At 34.4% G+C, this 15,756-nt stretch overlaps 2 protein-coding genes across 11 annotated transcripts; both read right to left on the bottom strand.

Annotated features, from left to right (window-relative positions):
- Window positions 1–940: 940 nt before the first annotated feature.
- On the bottom strand, window positions 941–5,436 carry LOC110613449 (NADH dehydrogenase [ubiquinone] 1 beta subcomplex subunit 9). Its single transcript, XM_021754583.2, has 6 exons — window positions 5,223–5,436; window positions 5,082–5,123; window positions 4,920–5,001; window positions 2,484–2,539; window positions 1,488–1,563; window positions 941–1,157 (listed from the first exon to the last, which is right to left on the bottom strand). The coding sequence occupies exons 1-5, from the start codon at window positions 5,349–5,351 to the stop codon at window positions 1,522–1,524; spliced, it is 351 nt and encodes a 116-aa protein (XP_021610275.1). The 5' UTR covers window positions 5,352–5,436; the 3' UTR covers window positions 941–1,157; window positions 1,488–1,521.
- A 1,712-nt stretch (window positions 5,437–7,148) lies between these two features.
- Window positions 7,149–14,981, bottom strand: LOC110613448 (kinesin-like protein KIN-7E). 10 transcript variants are annotated; one of them, XM_021754581.2, is made up of 17 exons: window positions 14,756–14,981; window positions 14,060–14,283; window positions 13,357–13,458; window positions 13,027–13,283; window positions 12,232–12,321; window positions 12,049–12,149; window positions 11,833–11,946; window positions 11,668–11,749; window positions 11,526–11,593; window positions 11,348–11,413; window positions 11,118–11,242; window positions 10,433–10,769; window positions 9,743–9,847; window positions 8,754–9,653; window positions 8,329–8,642; window positions 7,484–7,805; window positions 7,149–7,301 (listed from the first exon to the last, which is right to left on the bottom strand). In XM_021754581.2, the coding sequence occupies exons 4-16, from the start codon at window positions 13,244–13,246 to the stop codon at window positions 7,484–7,486; spliced, it is 2,844 nt and encodes a 947-aa protein (XP_021610273.1). In that variant the 5' UTR covers window positions 13,247–13,283; window positions 13,357–13,458; window positions 14,060–14,283; window positions 14,756–14,981; the 3' UTR covers window positions 7,149–7,301. The 10 variants fall into 10 exon arrangements, with proteins under 10 accessions (XP_021610273.1, XP_021610274.1, XP_043811866.1 ...); XM_021754582.2 differs by having other exon boundaries at window positions 7,149–7,329; XM_043955931.1 differs by lacking the exon at window positions 7,149–7,301 and having other exon boundaries at window positions 7,331–7,805; window positions 14,135–14,226.
- Between the last annotated feature and the right edge of the window lie 775 nt (window positions 14,982–15,756).

Here is a 15,756-nt window from a genome sequence, read left to right on the forward strand (position 1 = left end):
TAATAAATTTTATATTTTTTATAATGTACTCTTCAGTTATATTATTTTATTATTAATTATTTTTAAAATTAATATTTGATTGTTTAATACATTTTAAATAAAAGTATGTTAAAAAGATAATTAATAAATTAATATTTAAAAATAAAAGTGACCCATAATTTGAAGAGAATAAAATAAATAAATCTACATTCATTAAATAGGGAACGGTTTTTTTTGCGCATTCGCAGTTTACAAAAGGAAAGAAAGGGGGAAATCATTGGAGATGCTCGAAGGGGCAAAAAAATATTAAGGGCTTATTTAGTTAGAATAATAGATATTAAAACTTTATCTATTTAACTAAGGTATAGTTTGATAGGAAATATATATAATAAATCTGAAAGATTTCAGATTTTACTCTACTAATTTTCTATCTCTATTTAAAAAAAAATTAACATTTTTTAAATTTTTATCTATTTAATTAATATTTTTTTTAATTTTAAAAAATTTAAATTATTTATTTATTTAGTATAAAAAAGTAAAATAATTTTCCTCAGTTCACCTACTTTTTAAAAATAAATTTATCAAAAAATAACTCAGATCCGCATCGAAATTATGATTTAAACCTTTAAATTATTGATGCGGCTGCAGTGACCTTTACACAGATTATTAGAAAAATTCTTATACTTTAATGAAAACAAAGCTACTTCCATTAATGCCCAAGGCAAAGCATTGCCAACTTCTTCGCAACACAATAGAAGCTTCTAAATCTGTATCCACGTAAATGGGTTCTCCCTGAGTTGATGCTACTTTCACAATACCCGACATTCACGAAGAGCACAGTCAATCCTCACGTCTCTTCAAGTATTCGAACCAAAGATATAACCTCTGAGATTCACACCACAGCATCCAGTTACTGTCCATTCCCAGAGCGGAAAATTTTTCAGGTATGTCACAAATTAGATGAAGAAAATAAAGTTTTTTTCATTTAAAGAATTCCAGATCATTCCATTGCAGTTTTGATCCAAGTCAGTCTGCAACACAATATCCTTCATAGGAAAAAAAGATACATTGCAGTGAAAAATCACAGATTGTCTATCATTTTGTTTTCTTTCAATAAACACAAGCAAGATAATGAACTCTGCTCCGTATCTCCTGCAACAGTCACGGATCATTGCAAGCTGCAAAAGCAATAAACAAACAGCTTCAGCGAGGGCATCAGTGCTTGAATATCATAAGAAAAATAGTGGAGAGAGAGAGACACAGTCTGTTGCATTGGATTTCTCTTAAGAATTAGCACCAAAAATCTTAATTGAAGAATGACAGGTAGGGGGGGATCTGGTGATTCAATCTGAGACTATCTTTGTTTAATCAAAATGAAATCGGGACAAAGAAATTATATAATGCAGCAACCAGAAGCAAATCATTCAATGTACAGGCTCACACCTAAATTTATTGCCAGAAATGCAGTCAACAGAACATTATGCCAAGCAACTGGTTATAGTGCTAACCTTTATTTATTGCCACGGAAAAAAGATGGGAGATTTAATCATTATCTTCTCGACCATAGTCGTACGCTATCTCAATCTGCAGGGGCAACAAAATATCAGAATTACACAAGGAGGGGAAAAGATGAAGCAAACCAGAAGCACAATACTTCAATGGGAGGCAAAATTGACATTAAGGATCACACCCAAATATCAACTATTGCTTGGTGCTGACACTGCATTTCACATTCTACAGGCAATAATTGACATAAAAAAGAAAAGAAGTGCATGGAACCTTTCACCCAATTAAGAATTTTTCCCTCCTTTCTCCCCACAGGTCCCAGAGTATCTCTCATGTTTTTGTGATGGTTACTACAATATTCAAAGTACACACAAAGGCGATCAACACAAAATAGAAGGAATCTCAGATTCACCTAAAGAAAGGAATTCATCCAACTTTTCTTAATCCCCTCATTTGACAAGATTCATTTTTCAAGAAAAGAATTCAAATGAATTCTTGCAAAATCATGCAAGCTTTCAACTTCTTTTAAAATGAAAATATGTTAAGTTAAAAAGAATTTAATTCTTCCATTCCAAACAAAAAAACTGTTAAAAAAAGAAATCAATGAATTGAATCTCTGCGATTTCTTGATTCCAAACAGAAGGTATATGAATCATCTGATGAATCCCATAGGATTCACCTTCAGCCAGGAAAACCACATGCAAGTCTCCATAAAGGTTCAGAAGCATGCAATACACTAAGTATCCCATTAACGTAATTTAGGCCCATGCTGATTCACACACCATCCAAGTAATGTAAATTTCCACCATACATTTCAGCTATGAATTACAAATACAGAAGTAATACTCAGGTCTACAAGTTTAACTCCACGAATGCACACGCACGTAAAAGGGATTAATCAGGATGGCATTATATGCCAGATGCAGAAAATAGAGGCATGAACAAGTGAAATGAAAATAATATGACTGTACAGAAGACCAGTAATTTTAATCAATTACCCCAGAAGGTGGAGTAGGGTTTCGAGTAAACTTGCTGCCACCAGGAGCCCAAGGAACTGTACACAAATGAGATCAGCAAGTTAGAGAACTCATTAAAAGCTATAAAGCTAGAAAAGTGCCAAAAACAATATAGGTCAACTGTAGACCAAAAACAATAGGAAGAAAAGAATGCATCAATTTTGCTGATTCACTTTTATGGAAGTAATTCCTCTTTGTACTTGGTTTCACCTCCTTGGCACCTTCAGAGTGAGAGAGTAAAAGGCAGCCATTTGCAGTTATGATTCCAATAAAATGAGGCCCTTGTATCCTCTTTAAATGGAAAAAATAACTGTATAGAAGCAATTGTATCTCTTTTTTTTTCCTTTATGGAGAAAACATAGGCGGCTCTCAGTGAATGCAGGCACAACGCCAAACCATGTACATCCAATTATCTACTCTCTCTCTCTCTCTCTCTCTCTCTCTCTCTTAAATATGATTCCAATAAAATGAGGCCCTTGTATCCTCTTTAAATGGAAAAAATAACTGTATAGAAGCAATTGTATCTTTTTTTTTTCCTTTATGGAGAAAACATAGGTGGCTCTCAGTGAATGCAATTGCTTTCATCACAAATCAAATATAAGTTTACAATTTACAAATAACAGAAGTTGTTAAAAATTACTACACATCAGATAAAACACAAGCAGTTAAAAACTACTACAGATTTTCATCAAATTTTCCATCCATCTATAGTAAGTACCGAACCGTTTTAAAAAAAAACATCAATTTTAATTGTGGAATGGAATGAAAAGGAAAGCAAAAGTAGAGAATGTAACAATGAATGGATAGAAAGAAAGTTGAGCAAATGCAGAGGAACTCACTGCAAGCCTACATCGACAGCAAAATTCCCCTTAATTCTATATAAATTGTGACATAAGCATAATTAATTAAGATTTTGTTATTTTCAAGGGCAGAAATATTAGGAGTTTGAATCATGAAAAGGGTAAGATGAGATCATAAGTAACAATTGGACTTGGATACTAACAAGAAAAAAATGGGATACGCTGGGGGGCAACATTAGTCAACAGTCCACACACTAATAACAACTATAAATGATCCTGAAGCAATTTTTTCGGTTTGCCACCCCTTCAACCCCCCCCCCCCAACCAAAAGAAAATAATAATAATAATAATAATAATAATAAAAACAACACCTCTGCCATTGCATATGTTTGCTACATGGTTAATTTTGTAACAGGAACCTTCAAATTTTGGCAGCAACAAGTGACTGCTTTGGGCCTTAAACCTAGAACATCATAAAGGCTTTTACAGTTTAACCAGATAATGTCCCTTCCTAAGAGCAATATGACAACACTGAAACATTTTTTGACAATAAGCATAAAACAACAAGGACATATTTTAGTAATCAGTGATGCTGTCCTTGATATTCTGGTGATGTTGTACCAAAAACAGTCAATTAATATCATTCCAGAGAACACTTCTCCATGCCACATTGCGAACACTGAATGGGGAAAATATTGAAAGTTATTAGGAAAGACAGAATAATTATATTCAGTCTATCTGATTCTCGCTTGCTAGAAAACTGATAATTGCAAGGGGTAATGGGAAAGAAAACTGGCCAGACTCCAACTAAATCCTATAAATCCAAACAAAGTCCAGGGAGTACACCCACATATATCTGCCTTCCCATTATGCTCTTTTTCAATATTTTGACTTCAACAGTTCAATATTTTCCCGGGACCATATGATATATCTATCTGCCCATTATGCTTTTTTTGGATATTTTGACTTCAGCAGTTGAATATTTACTCTGGACCATAAAATACAAGAAATAAAGCTTTCACCAACCTAGGAAACCATCCTTTCATCAGAAAGAATCAAACTTCAAATACAATTAGAAGGAGAAACCCTATAAAAGAATAATGCTGCAGTCAATTGATCTATCATGTAATAAGGCAACAAATAGAAAGAGATTATCATTCAGGCAAGTTAGAATAAAAATGTCTGGACTTCTCAGACATGGCATGCAAAGAAATTCTCTCATTCAAAGACCTTCCGAAAGATACAATAAGCTTTCCAACTGAAAGCTGAACTAAGATACAACATCTCCTCAAACGAGTAAAATAAATGCATAAGTCTAGAAAGACAGGTTTTTCATAAGCGATGAATCTTGTATCAGATAGGAACTAAAAGAAACAGAGATGACGAGCAAAACTTAAATTTTTTTAATATTCAATCATCATCATCATCTTCTAGGGGAACTCGATAAAAGATCCAAGAGGCAACCAACAACTATCAAAACAATCCTTAGCCACATGGAATTAGAATGTATAAACAACTTACTTACACTGAATTGCAAACCACTTCATCAACGAAACCAACAATCAAAATACACTCCAGAAAAGAACCAAAAGCACAATCCGACCATCAAATTACTTACCGATATAAGGATCAGGGTGCCGCCACTTATTATACTGTGCCTCACCTTCTGCAATCATTCTATCAATCGCGTCCAGATCCTCCTGAAAGCCCAAAGAAAAGGGCATAAACTTACTGAAACAGCCTCAAAAAACAACAAGTTAACAGAATAAAGAGAACGAACCACATGCTTGTTGGCGTCGAACTTTTCGCGGAGGTTGGAGGCCTGGAGGAGATAAGATCATGAAAGAGTTGGTGTCAATTACAGGAAATGGGAAGTAAATTAGAGTGATCGGAAGGAGAAGTGAAGATTAGGGAAATGTACATCTTGATAGAAGAGGTGACGGTGGACGGCCCAATTGAGAGTGTCTCTGAGAGCTCGGCGGTAGAGGATCTGAACCCTCTCCTTCTGCGCTGCTCTCCTCGCTAGGTATCCCGCTGTTGACACGCTCATCTCTCTCGTTTTCTCTCGCTCTCTCTCGACACTTCTCACTGCTTTCGTTGTTGGGATAGAGGAAAATGCTATCGCACAGTGCTCTAATAGCGGAAGCGGTGTCGTTTAAAATGTCCCTTTATTGGTTAACAAATGGAGATAAAATCGTGTACGAAATTTTCATCATGGCTCTAAATGATAAAAAAAAGAAAATTTCTTTTTCTTTCTTTTTTATTACTTTCTTCATATATGTATATGATCGAATCTATTTAATATCTAAAAAGGATTATTAATTTTTAATTTTTTAAGAAATCCTTCATAAGCAGTTCACAGTTGTGAACGAGGTCATGGCCAATTGATATATTTGTCTAAAATTACAGTATAATCTATGAACTTTTGCAATAACTTATATTTTTCAAAGTCAAACAATTTAATTACTCACTTTTTATTATATATACAAATTAATCACTTTAATTAATTAACAGTTTAACTAAGGGTAATTTTGTAAATTCCCTATCAAATAGCTCTAATCTAAAATTTTTGGTAATTTTATTTTGATTTAAAAAGGGTATTTTAGGTTTTCTAAATTGAAAATCTCTAAATTAAAAGGAATTTGATTCCTAAATTATATTTCTTTACAAAGTCTAGAATTGGGTTTTTTTTATATTTCTCATGGAGGTCAATTGCGTTTGAAACTTTCACGCATCCCTTTTAAAACTCCAATCTCTTTTTTTATACTAAAGTATGAAATATTTTTTAGTCCATAGTGTATTCATCGAATTAGAATTAAAGTATGAAATTTCACTTCCAATTCAATAGGGAAGGCTTTGATGTGTAAAAAAGGCCTCATGATAAGCTTTTGTGTCTTTCCTTTAAAGAGCTAAATGTCTATAAGTCAAGTAAATATTTAATGATGTCAGGTGAAAAAGACTTGACTTATATTTTTTTTTTTCTTATTTGCTTTTTCTTAGAAAATTTGGAAATAAAAAATATTAAAAAAATCAAAGTTTAGAAATTTTTAATTTAGAATATTAAAATAATATTCTTAAAATTAAAATAAAATTATTAAAATATTTAAAAATTTAGCATGTTAGGTTAATAATTAAAGTTTTGAATTAAATCACAAATGTTTGAATTTTTATAGGCTTTTGAAAAAAGAAATAAAATAGCTACCACAAATGTATGTGGCATGTTGGAATTATACACTCTTTTAATTTTAAATGTAAACTTATATTTATATTTATATAAAATTATTAAAAAATTGAAAATTTTGCTTGTGGAATGAATTAAAGCATTGGATAAAATCACAAAATGGTGCAAAGGTTTAGATTTTCTATTTATTTAATTTGTTGACAGGGGAGTAGAACAATAAAATATAAAGATGGATAAAAGAGAAACAAAAAAAAAAACAAAAAGAGAAATAATAGTGTGATAGGAAAGGTAAGGGTACTTTAGTCTTTTTATAATTATAAATAATAATTTAATTGAGTAAAAGTAGGAAAATACACATTTGGACCTCGGACTTCATTAGAAAATTCTCATAGCACATTAAATTTTTTTAAAAAAATTATAATATATCTGTTTTTTTTTTTTTTTAATAATCCGACAACAATAAGTATTGCTAAAAAGTTAGTTTTAAAAGTGAGATACTACTTAAGAGAAGTTTAAAAAGAAAAACATGTCGAAGGTTTTTTGTTTTTTTATCTTTTTTTTCCTGATAGGCTGATAAAATTTATTAATCGGACAACCAGGAAAACAAAGAGAATATAAATTTTATTAATCTTATAAGCTGATAGTTTTTTGTTTTTCCTGATAGTCTTCTATGATTGTTTTTTTTTTTTAATTGTTTTTTATTTTTTCTGAGATGCTTCTGTGATTTTTTTTTTTTTAAACCATTAAACTCAACCTACTGGAATGATTTTGCTTACCTGCTGAAGTGATGACAACCAGGCAGTAAGCTTCTTTTCTTTCCTAAACTTGAAAATGGAGTTTGTATAAGCTGGACATAATACATGATTCCTAATTTGTCAGAATTAAAAAAATAGGACCTGTTGATGTTTTTCTTTAAATATGAAAGCAAAAGAAACAACAAAAACAAACCAGGAGCAGCATAATCACCACTCTAGTTGTATACATTTGAAACAAAAACAAACCTATAGAAGAGTTGATATGCTGAATGTCCAGCCCAAGAGCCTCCTTCTTGTGCTTGGGGGTGTGAAGCTAAGCCCACACATCTCCTTGAGAGCTTGCCCCTGTTCTACAAATCTCACCAGCCTTGCAACTATTGCAGCACTCTCCATGATGTGGTTCATATCCTTTGTGTTGCTCCATAAGCGGTTTGCCAACTGTAGCCTTCTACGTTTTGAGCTCAATTCTATACCCCACTTCTGGTATATTATCTTTCTCTCTTCTTCTGATAACCTCCTCTGCATCAGCTTGCTCAGCATTCCTCTCTCCTTGTGAAGGGCCTTGATGCTGTCCCCCACAGACCCAGATTAAGATATTAGGTGATTGAAGTAATATTTAAGTGGACATAAACATAGAAGATCAATTTCGAATTCGAACTATCGACAGTAACTTTTCCAGTGTTATTCATATCACATCTCACCCTCAAGTAACCAAATACTGAAACTAACAACAAAAATTATGCAGACAATTTGTGACTGTGGCAAAGAAAAAGAGAAGCAAACATGGAAGGACTACAAAGGTGAATAAAGAAGCCGTCGAGAACATATTTGAGTTCAGTTTCACAAATAAAAGAAAGTGAGTTTTGCCTCTTTTCCCCTTATTGATCTCACTTTTTCCACCCCCTCGTTGGTCAGGCTTGTCAGCAGACAATGTACTAGATTTACATGGATGAATGCATAACATGAAAACAGGTTTTCAATCTAATACAAGATGCATGTGCATACACACACACACACACACACACACACACACACAGAGAGAGAGAGAGAGAGAGAGAGAGAGAGAGAGAGAGAGAGAGAGAGAAGAGAACCTTGTTGTTAATGTTGATCTACCTCCCACGGTATGATTCCCTTGAGAAAGTGTTTCCTTGAGGAAAGAAAGTCTCCTAAGCTCCACCTCCATGTATATGGAATCTGTTGGATCACCTTTAATGAGCAGGAAAAAGTAAGTTCGATGAACCAATGAAATATTGCAAGTTTGCCAAAGTTCAAATATCTCTCCCCGCTGCCTCTCAAATGCCATTGGCCAGTCACTAGAAGTTTCCATTGCTTCACACATTGGAACCAATCCAACATCTTTAGTATTCTTTTCAAATTTATGAGCTGTTCGGTCTGTCTCCTGAGCCTAGCATGAGGAAATCAAGTGATACCAAGAAAGAAATGTTGAGACTGTTTGACCCAAAATGATGCAGCTTCTTACAAGGAAATAAGAGGAAAAGCAAAAGAGAATTCTCACCTGACCATCACCTAGGTGTTTCTCATACTCTTGCTTGGCCATCTCTTGCAGACCTTCAACAAAAGTTTGGATGCTAGGTATGTCCACATCTGCAGAAGTTTCGATGCTTTGTGACCTGAAATCATCTGTGTAGGCACTATCAACAGAAGATTGAGAATCATTTCTCGATAACCTTGCAGCACCACTGTAATTTAGTGGAGGAAACTTCCTTCGAACACTCTCTGGTCTCCCAGGAAAGATTTTCTCAAAACCATTTGGTGGAGTGCTCTCAATTTGTTCCGACTTCCCAAAGTAGGGGGAAGAGCCGGTCATGGTATTCTCTCCGCAACTTGAGCTCCTTGTTAACTTCATGCTTCTAGAACTTGACAAATGAGCTGCCAAGGATGGTGGAGATGTTTCATCAGGTTCAGGACTGACAAGAGCATCTATGGTCCTTTGTACATGATGCAGTCTCTGCTCCAACATGTCATATGTAAAACCATCTTGCATGTGACTCACTTCTCTATGTCCAATTGCTGGAGTTGATATTTGCTGCTCTGTTGCAGTACCATCCCCAAACATTGTCAAAGCTAACGTTGCTTCATTTTCACCAGATGTTATGGAATGAAGTTCAAACTTGTTCTCTCTTCTTGTCTCATCCGTTTCAATACATTGAACTTCCTTGCAGTAGTCATCAGTATCTTCTGCAGGTCCAAAAGCAGTATCCTCCAGACTCTGACACGAATCAGATCTAACAATCTTCTTTCCAATCGATATCAATGGATAGGTGCTATCAGACACAGAATGGTCATCAGTAGTATCCTGAAGATGATAGGGCTCATCCATGTTGCTCCCACCGTCTCCAAATTCATCTTCCCATGTATGCCCTGCTTGCTGAGTTGGATGAGGACCAACCACAGCCTGAATTGCCAAAATAAAGCAACAGTTAACAGCTGAACCAGCATTATCAGCATTAATCAGACTCTAAAGTTACTAGGCAATAAATATACCCCATTTCTTAAAGTTTGATCATGTCCAATCATTCGCAGCAAATCCTCCACCTGGGATTCAGCAAGATCCCGTTGCTTGGTCACCTCTCGAATCTCCTTCTCCATCTGTATGAGAGAAACTCATGTAATCAAAGTATGCCAATCCATTACATTTTCTTTTTTTTTTCAAAAAATAAATCACATTTTATTATTATTAGGCTTTTCAAGCCAAAAGCATAAATCACACGGCTAGTCATTCATACATTTGGAAAATTACAGGATAGCTCGACAATTTGTAGGTTTCTCCGCTCCTTATTATAGCAAATAACAGAATAGATATTCATACATATCCATGAAAAGTGTAGGTTTCTCCACTCTTCATTGAAAGTTGAAACACCCAACTTGATGTAATAGCCGGGCTATCTTTTACAAGCTCATGGTTTACATAGAACTACAAGTATCTAAGTCAGTTGGTAGACATGATATAACTTCAAATGTGCCAGGAACACCTACTTTGGTTACAAATCCATCCATAAGCTCTATAAATAAAGTACCAATGCCTTCTCAGAACTAATCTTTTTTAATTAAAAAGAGAGAGAGAGAGAGAATAAAATAAATGGCCAACATAGTATAAACGGTTCTTCATTTTTTTCTATAAAAATATGTAAACATGGTTACAAGTTTGTCATGGATTCCAAAGCAATTTGTTACCTTTTGTATTTGAATATCTTTCTTTCTGAGTAATGTTGCATAATCACTGGTTGATGAAACAGGGGCAGGACTTCTCAATTCACTCTCCAATCTAGCCAACTCTTTTTGCAAATGCTTAACCAGTGCCTTATCTGACATGACTACATTGACCTGTGCTTTGGTGGTGACTTCTTTTGCACAACAAGCAAACAAAAGAGTGTTTCTAGTTTGTTCGACATGGCTACGTGCAGGACTCAGTGTGCAGATAATGGCAGTTCTAGCATTGCCACCCAAAGCAGGCTGCAGCAACCGTGTCAGCTTAGAATCTCTATAATTGATGTGCCCATGTCTCCCATTGCTGCATCCATAACAAAAAATTCATGAGATAAAATACTGCAGTGCTCATTTTTTATTATGTTTCACATATTCACTAACTAGAGACAGAAAATAGACAGCAGAATAGAAATACATCAATATGCGACAGTAGAATAGAAAGCTGCTCCTCATCATTTGTCAGTGAAGAAAGTAGTAAATAATTATAACAATTTAAACAGTATAACTGCAAAGGTATCAGCTGTGTCTGAAAATCTAAATGCGGCTAAACCAAGTAAACTACCACATACTACAAATCATAAATTATAACAATTGCAAGGACCAAGTTCAATTTTAAAAATTACACTAAAAATGAAGGGAAAAAACAATCAACCTTAGCTTGCGAATGACAGTTCCCAGAGTCAGCAAACTGCGGTTTATATGGCATCCTTCTTTCAATCTTGCCCCAGAGGATAATGACTGGGATGCACGCTCGCTTCCTGCCAAATCAACAAAATTCTGCATCCAAAAAAGGAAAAGAAAATTACTTCCCCTACTATTATCAACAATATCATTCTCTTCATTAATTTTGTAAATGACAATCAACCAAGAAAAAGCACACACCACAGTTGCTGAAAGAGTGGTAGAATTTTCTTTGCCTATGAATTCACGAGCAGAACTTTCAATTGTCTGAGAGAATAAACCAGAGAAAGGCTACCATCAACAACTCCAAAAAATTAAGCAATATACATACTTTCGAGCAAGTAAATGCTACAAAAGAAGTGGAGAGGGTCTGGCATACCAATCTAAGAATTTGATGAGATCTGGAGCTTTTCTCATTCAGGGAGGTCTCCCCAATCCGTCTTTGAGCTGCAAGAATGCAGCAGAATAATTATATACACAATATCATCCAAAAATGGCGGGACTTTGTCCAACATTTTTACCTTCACAAACAGAAAGAAGCTCCTTTAGATGGCTCCAATCCTTCAGTATTTCCTCTCTAACTTTCTCAACAACTGTCCCTTTCTAAATAAAGCAATAAAAGTTAGCACAATTTGTCAACTTATAGGCTTATAAGAAGAAAAGGAGAGGGGAAGGAAGACATTCACCTCCGGATCATCGAGCAATCTAAGTGGAGTAGAATCTGCAATAAGGAGATCTCTAATAGCTTCATTGTATATCTCAATTGCAGAGAACTTCAAAACAAATGCTCTCTCTTCATGCTGCAACAATAACATTGTGGCAAGAATTTCATCATTAGCTATATTTACAAGCAAGAAAAATTAAAAATTAAAAAAAAACAGTAAGTTAGGAACTTCTATTACCCTATGTATATAGTCAAATATATCCGCCACTGTATACCCAGTTATCCCCATCATGGTGTAAGTCTTTCCACTGCTTGTCTGCCCATACGCAAAGATACTCGCTGGAAAAACAAAAGCAAGTGAATACCTTCACTTTTCTTGGTAAGTACATTATAGACACCAAGACACTCATGTTATACTTACAGTTAATACCACTGACAACTGAAAGAGCAACTTCCCGGGCTCCTTCCTCGTACACTTGTCTTGTAGGGCAGTCACCCCGAAAAACTCTATCTATTCCCAGAACATGGCAAAGAAAAAAAGGAAATATTTTAACAAAAAAAAAAAGTTCTGTGAACTGGTTATGGTTTGTCACTCTTGTGACTTCTTCCAAAGTTTGAAAGTTAAGCCAGCAGTGAGACCAATTTATCAATATATACGTATAGATATTGAATCTGTAAGAATTGATGCTATTTGAACAAGGTAAATGCAAGTGGTCTGGTTGGTTCATAGTGCTGTGGCATCTGATAGCAAACTACATCTGTTTGTCCTACAGTGGCTGGAGCAAACAGCTGGCAAGTATTTGTGGGTTACTCTAGGTTAAAATATACAAAATGTAGCACATTAACTAAGCTGCAGAGGTGCAAATGGGCCACAGTTGCCATCTTGTTCATTGGCTACGGGTACACCCATACATAAGGTAAGATTTCCCTCTCTTTGAGCATCCTAGGTTTGTATAAGCAAAACTGTCAGCAAGGTGTATAGCATCCAGAATGCAATATTAAATGTCTGCATATGATGGTCACAATGACATTCAAAGCCACCTAAAAGTTGAATCCAACAAGACCACCCTAGTACATTTTTCACCAAATATAGAGAATTGCTTGGGGTATTTACTAGATAATTCATTGGATTACGCTCCCAAGTTAATAAGCAATCCTTGTAGGTGGCATTATTTCAACTTTTACACTAGATAATATTCAAGAAGAACGTCCTTACCAAAAGTATAGGCAGATGGAAATGTAGAGCCTTCACGAAGGGTATTCCTGTACAAGATGGTGGTGTCATTGATGCATTCCCAGTCTGCAACTTCATTTGCCACAATCTCTTTCTCATTCAAAGGCCTCAACCTCACCAAAACAAGAATCTTTTCCTCACGAGCACTTGCTATTTGCGTCTTCTCCATCTTTGGTAGCTCAGCCCCTCCAATCGACCCCATTTGTCACACTCCACTTTTGTTCTCAACCCTACCAACACTTAACAAAAAATAAGGTCATAATTTCAAATTCTGAGAAAGGAAAATCAGAATCTGGAAGTCAAGATACTCACATTTGCTCTTTCTTTCCTAAAATATAAGACAGATAAGATGTTAAACACAAGGTTGTTGAAGTTGGCTTAAAGATAGTAGGTCCATATCTACTCTGACAGTATCTGCAACAAGAAGTTAATCATGGGTAATTGGGTATTATCCAACTAACACAAAAGATAAGCAGCCAATGAAAAATCTAATTATGGGTCATATCAACAACAACAACAAGTTCATCATCATGTTTAACCAACAACCGAAAGTAATTGTTTTCCATCGCAAAAAACAAATATATAAAAGGAAGGCTAGTGACAGATGTAGACTCCCCATGACACGGGTCTGCCGTGTGATAAATTAGAATCCGAAATTCCTAATCACCCAAAAATAGGCACCAACTAAAGAAAAGATTAATCATGGGTAGTCATGATTGGAAAGTCATCTGTTAAACTTTAGTCCCTAGCTTTATAAAATAAAACCCCATCACGCATTTCTTCTTTTTACTTCAACAATCATCAATTGCAATGTCATAACAGAACTTTTGGTTGTGGTGGCAACCTACCATGCTTGAAAACCAAGCAAGAAAAATCCCATTTAAGCTTCCATTGGGCATGAAGCTCGTGATTTTGCTAGGACATACGTCCCATTCTACCCACCTCTCTCTCTCTCTCTGTCAATCTCTCTCAAAACATAAATGCATAAATTTCTATGTATAACTGAGAGAAAAACCTCCAAATACTGTCAGTGTCAGGAGGCAGTTAGTGAGCACTGTTCTGCAATGCAACGGAGATAATGAGTACTGACTGTGTGTCACTTCCTTCAGGTAAAACGGTGTCGTTTTGAGTGAGCCTTGAGCATTTTTGTGTTCTCTTTCTCAAAGTTCACTCTGATCTGAACTGAAAGGACTGAAAAGCATAGATTAGATACTCAGCTCTTCCTCAAATCTGGAAGCTCTGCAACTCATAAAAAAAGCAAAAAGTAAATAAAAAGAAATAATAATTGTGAGTAAAAATAGCATTTAAGAATAATGTTCGTCGGTTAAACCCCGAAATCCATGCATTTAGCCGTTGCAATATTTTTAGAAAAATAAACAAAAATAATTAGTAGCAACTCTAAGTTTATTCATTAACTTCTTATATAAATCTCACAGATAATTAGTTCCTAAAGAAAGCTAATTTCTCCACATCACTTCAAAAATATTTTTTTCCTTGGAAAAAAGAAAAAATAAAACTGAGCTGAAATGAAGAGGAAATTTAACGTAGCTTTAAAGAGAAATGGAGAGAAAACTATTACTTTACGCGTCGAATAAAGCTCAGAAAATATCAAGAAGAAGCTAATGGGAGCGAAGGGAAAGGGTACAACCGGAAAAAAAAATGAAAAGAAAGAAACCGATGGAACAGTAAAAATCGGCGAGATTTCACTCACCACGATCTATCTCTCTCTGTACCAGACCATAAACATATCTATATAGTTTCAAAGTGAAACACAGAGAGAAGAGAGAGAGAAAGAGAGAGGAGCGTTTGGCTCTAACAGAAGGCTGTTCTTTTCTTTCCTTCCTGTGTTTCTCTCTCTCTCCCTCTGTGTGTGATCTTTTTTCTCTCCCTCACTAGGAGGAGCGTAGCATAGTGGTGAGCAAATCTGATGCAGCATCGACGTTGACTAAGTCTCTTCTTTTTAAAAAAAATGCTGTAAGAACACTTATTAAATATTTTATATATTAAAGAAAACATTAAATAATATTTTAAAAAAATTACTTCACACATATATTAGAAAAATTGATTTATTATTCTTTTAATTTTATAAAATATTTATTAATTAATCTTTATATTAAAAAATTTAATAATTAGATTAATTAATAATTTTTTTAAAATTTGATAAATGTTTTCATATACTTTTAAAAATAAGAAATTAATTAATAAATTTATCCACATCGTAAAATAGTAATTTTACTCTCTATTTTTTGGTTGCTTTCGGTATTACAGTTTTGCCCTTGCCTTTTTTGCTTGGAGAGGTTGAAGAGGAAGGGAAGTCACGTGCAATGGAGGGGGTTGGTTTCGTCCAGCCACGTGGGAGCTGTGAGTTGTGTAAGGAAGGTAATTCGTGGTGTGATTGGGTGGATCGACTGCTTGATCTTTTTGAGTTTTAGATGAACCGTTGCGATTGGATTCTTAAATTCGGTGGGGTACTCATCCTCCCTATATGTATTGGTAAGGGACAAAATATTTTAAAAATAAATCTAATTAATCTCTTATATTTTTATTTAAGATCAAATAAATTTAATTTAAAATTTTTTAATTAATTAATTATATTTTTCATTAAAAATTAAACAAATCATAATATAATATAATATATTTTTTAATAATAAAACATTTTTTAATTTAAAAAATCAAAATTTTAGTATTTTAATTAATATAAATGAAAAGAAA

The sequence above is a fragment of the Manihot esculenta genome, chromosome 4, assembly GCF_001659605.2.
Source record: "Manihot esculenta cultivar AM560-2 chromosome 4, M.esculenta_v8, whole genome shotgun sequence".
Classification (NCBI taxonomy): domain Eukaryota; kingdom Viridiplantae; phylum Streptophyta; class Magnoliopsida; order Malpighiales; family Euphorbiaceae; genus Manihot; species Manihot esculenta.

What these genes read in the sequence shown, in the direction of transcription:
- LOC110613449 (XM_021754583.2), bottom strand. Translation starts at nt 5,351, where the DNA reads ATGAGCGTGTCAACAGCGGGATACCTAGCGAGGAGAGCAGCGCAGAAG. An exon ending in GCACCCTGATCCTTATATCG is followed by an intron (nt 2,540 to 4,919) that starts GTAAGTAATTTG and finishes ATTTGTGTACAG; the next exon opens with TTCCTTGGGCTCCTGGTGGC. An exon ending in ACCCTACTCCACCTTCTGGG is followed by an intron (nt 1,564 to 2,483) that starts GTAATTGATTAA and finishes TTGCCCCTGCAG; the next exon opens with ATTGAGATAGCGTACGACTA.
- LOC110613448 (XM_021754581.2), bottom strand. Translation starts at nt 13,246, where the DNA reads ATGGGGTCGATTGGAGGGGCTGAGCTACCAAAGATGGAGAAGACGCAA. An exon ending in CCACTCTTTCAGCAACTGTG is followed by an intron (nt 11,243 to 11,347) that starts GTGTGTGCTTTT and finishes TTTTGGATGCAG; the next exon opens with AATTTTGTTGATTTGGCAGG. An exon ending in ACTGTCATTCGCAAGCTAAG is followed by an intron (nt 10,770 to 11,117) that starts GTTGATTGTTTT and finishes TTATGGATGCAG; the next exon opens with CAATGGGAGACATGGGCACA.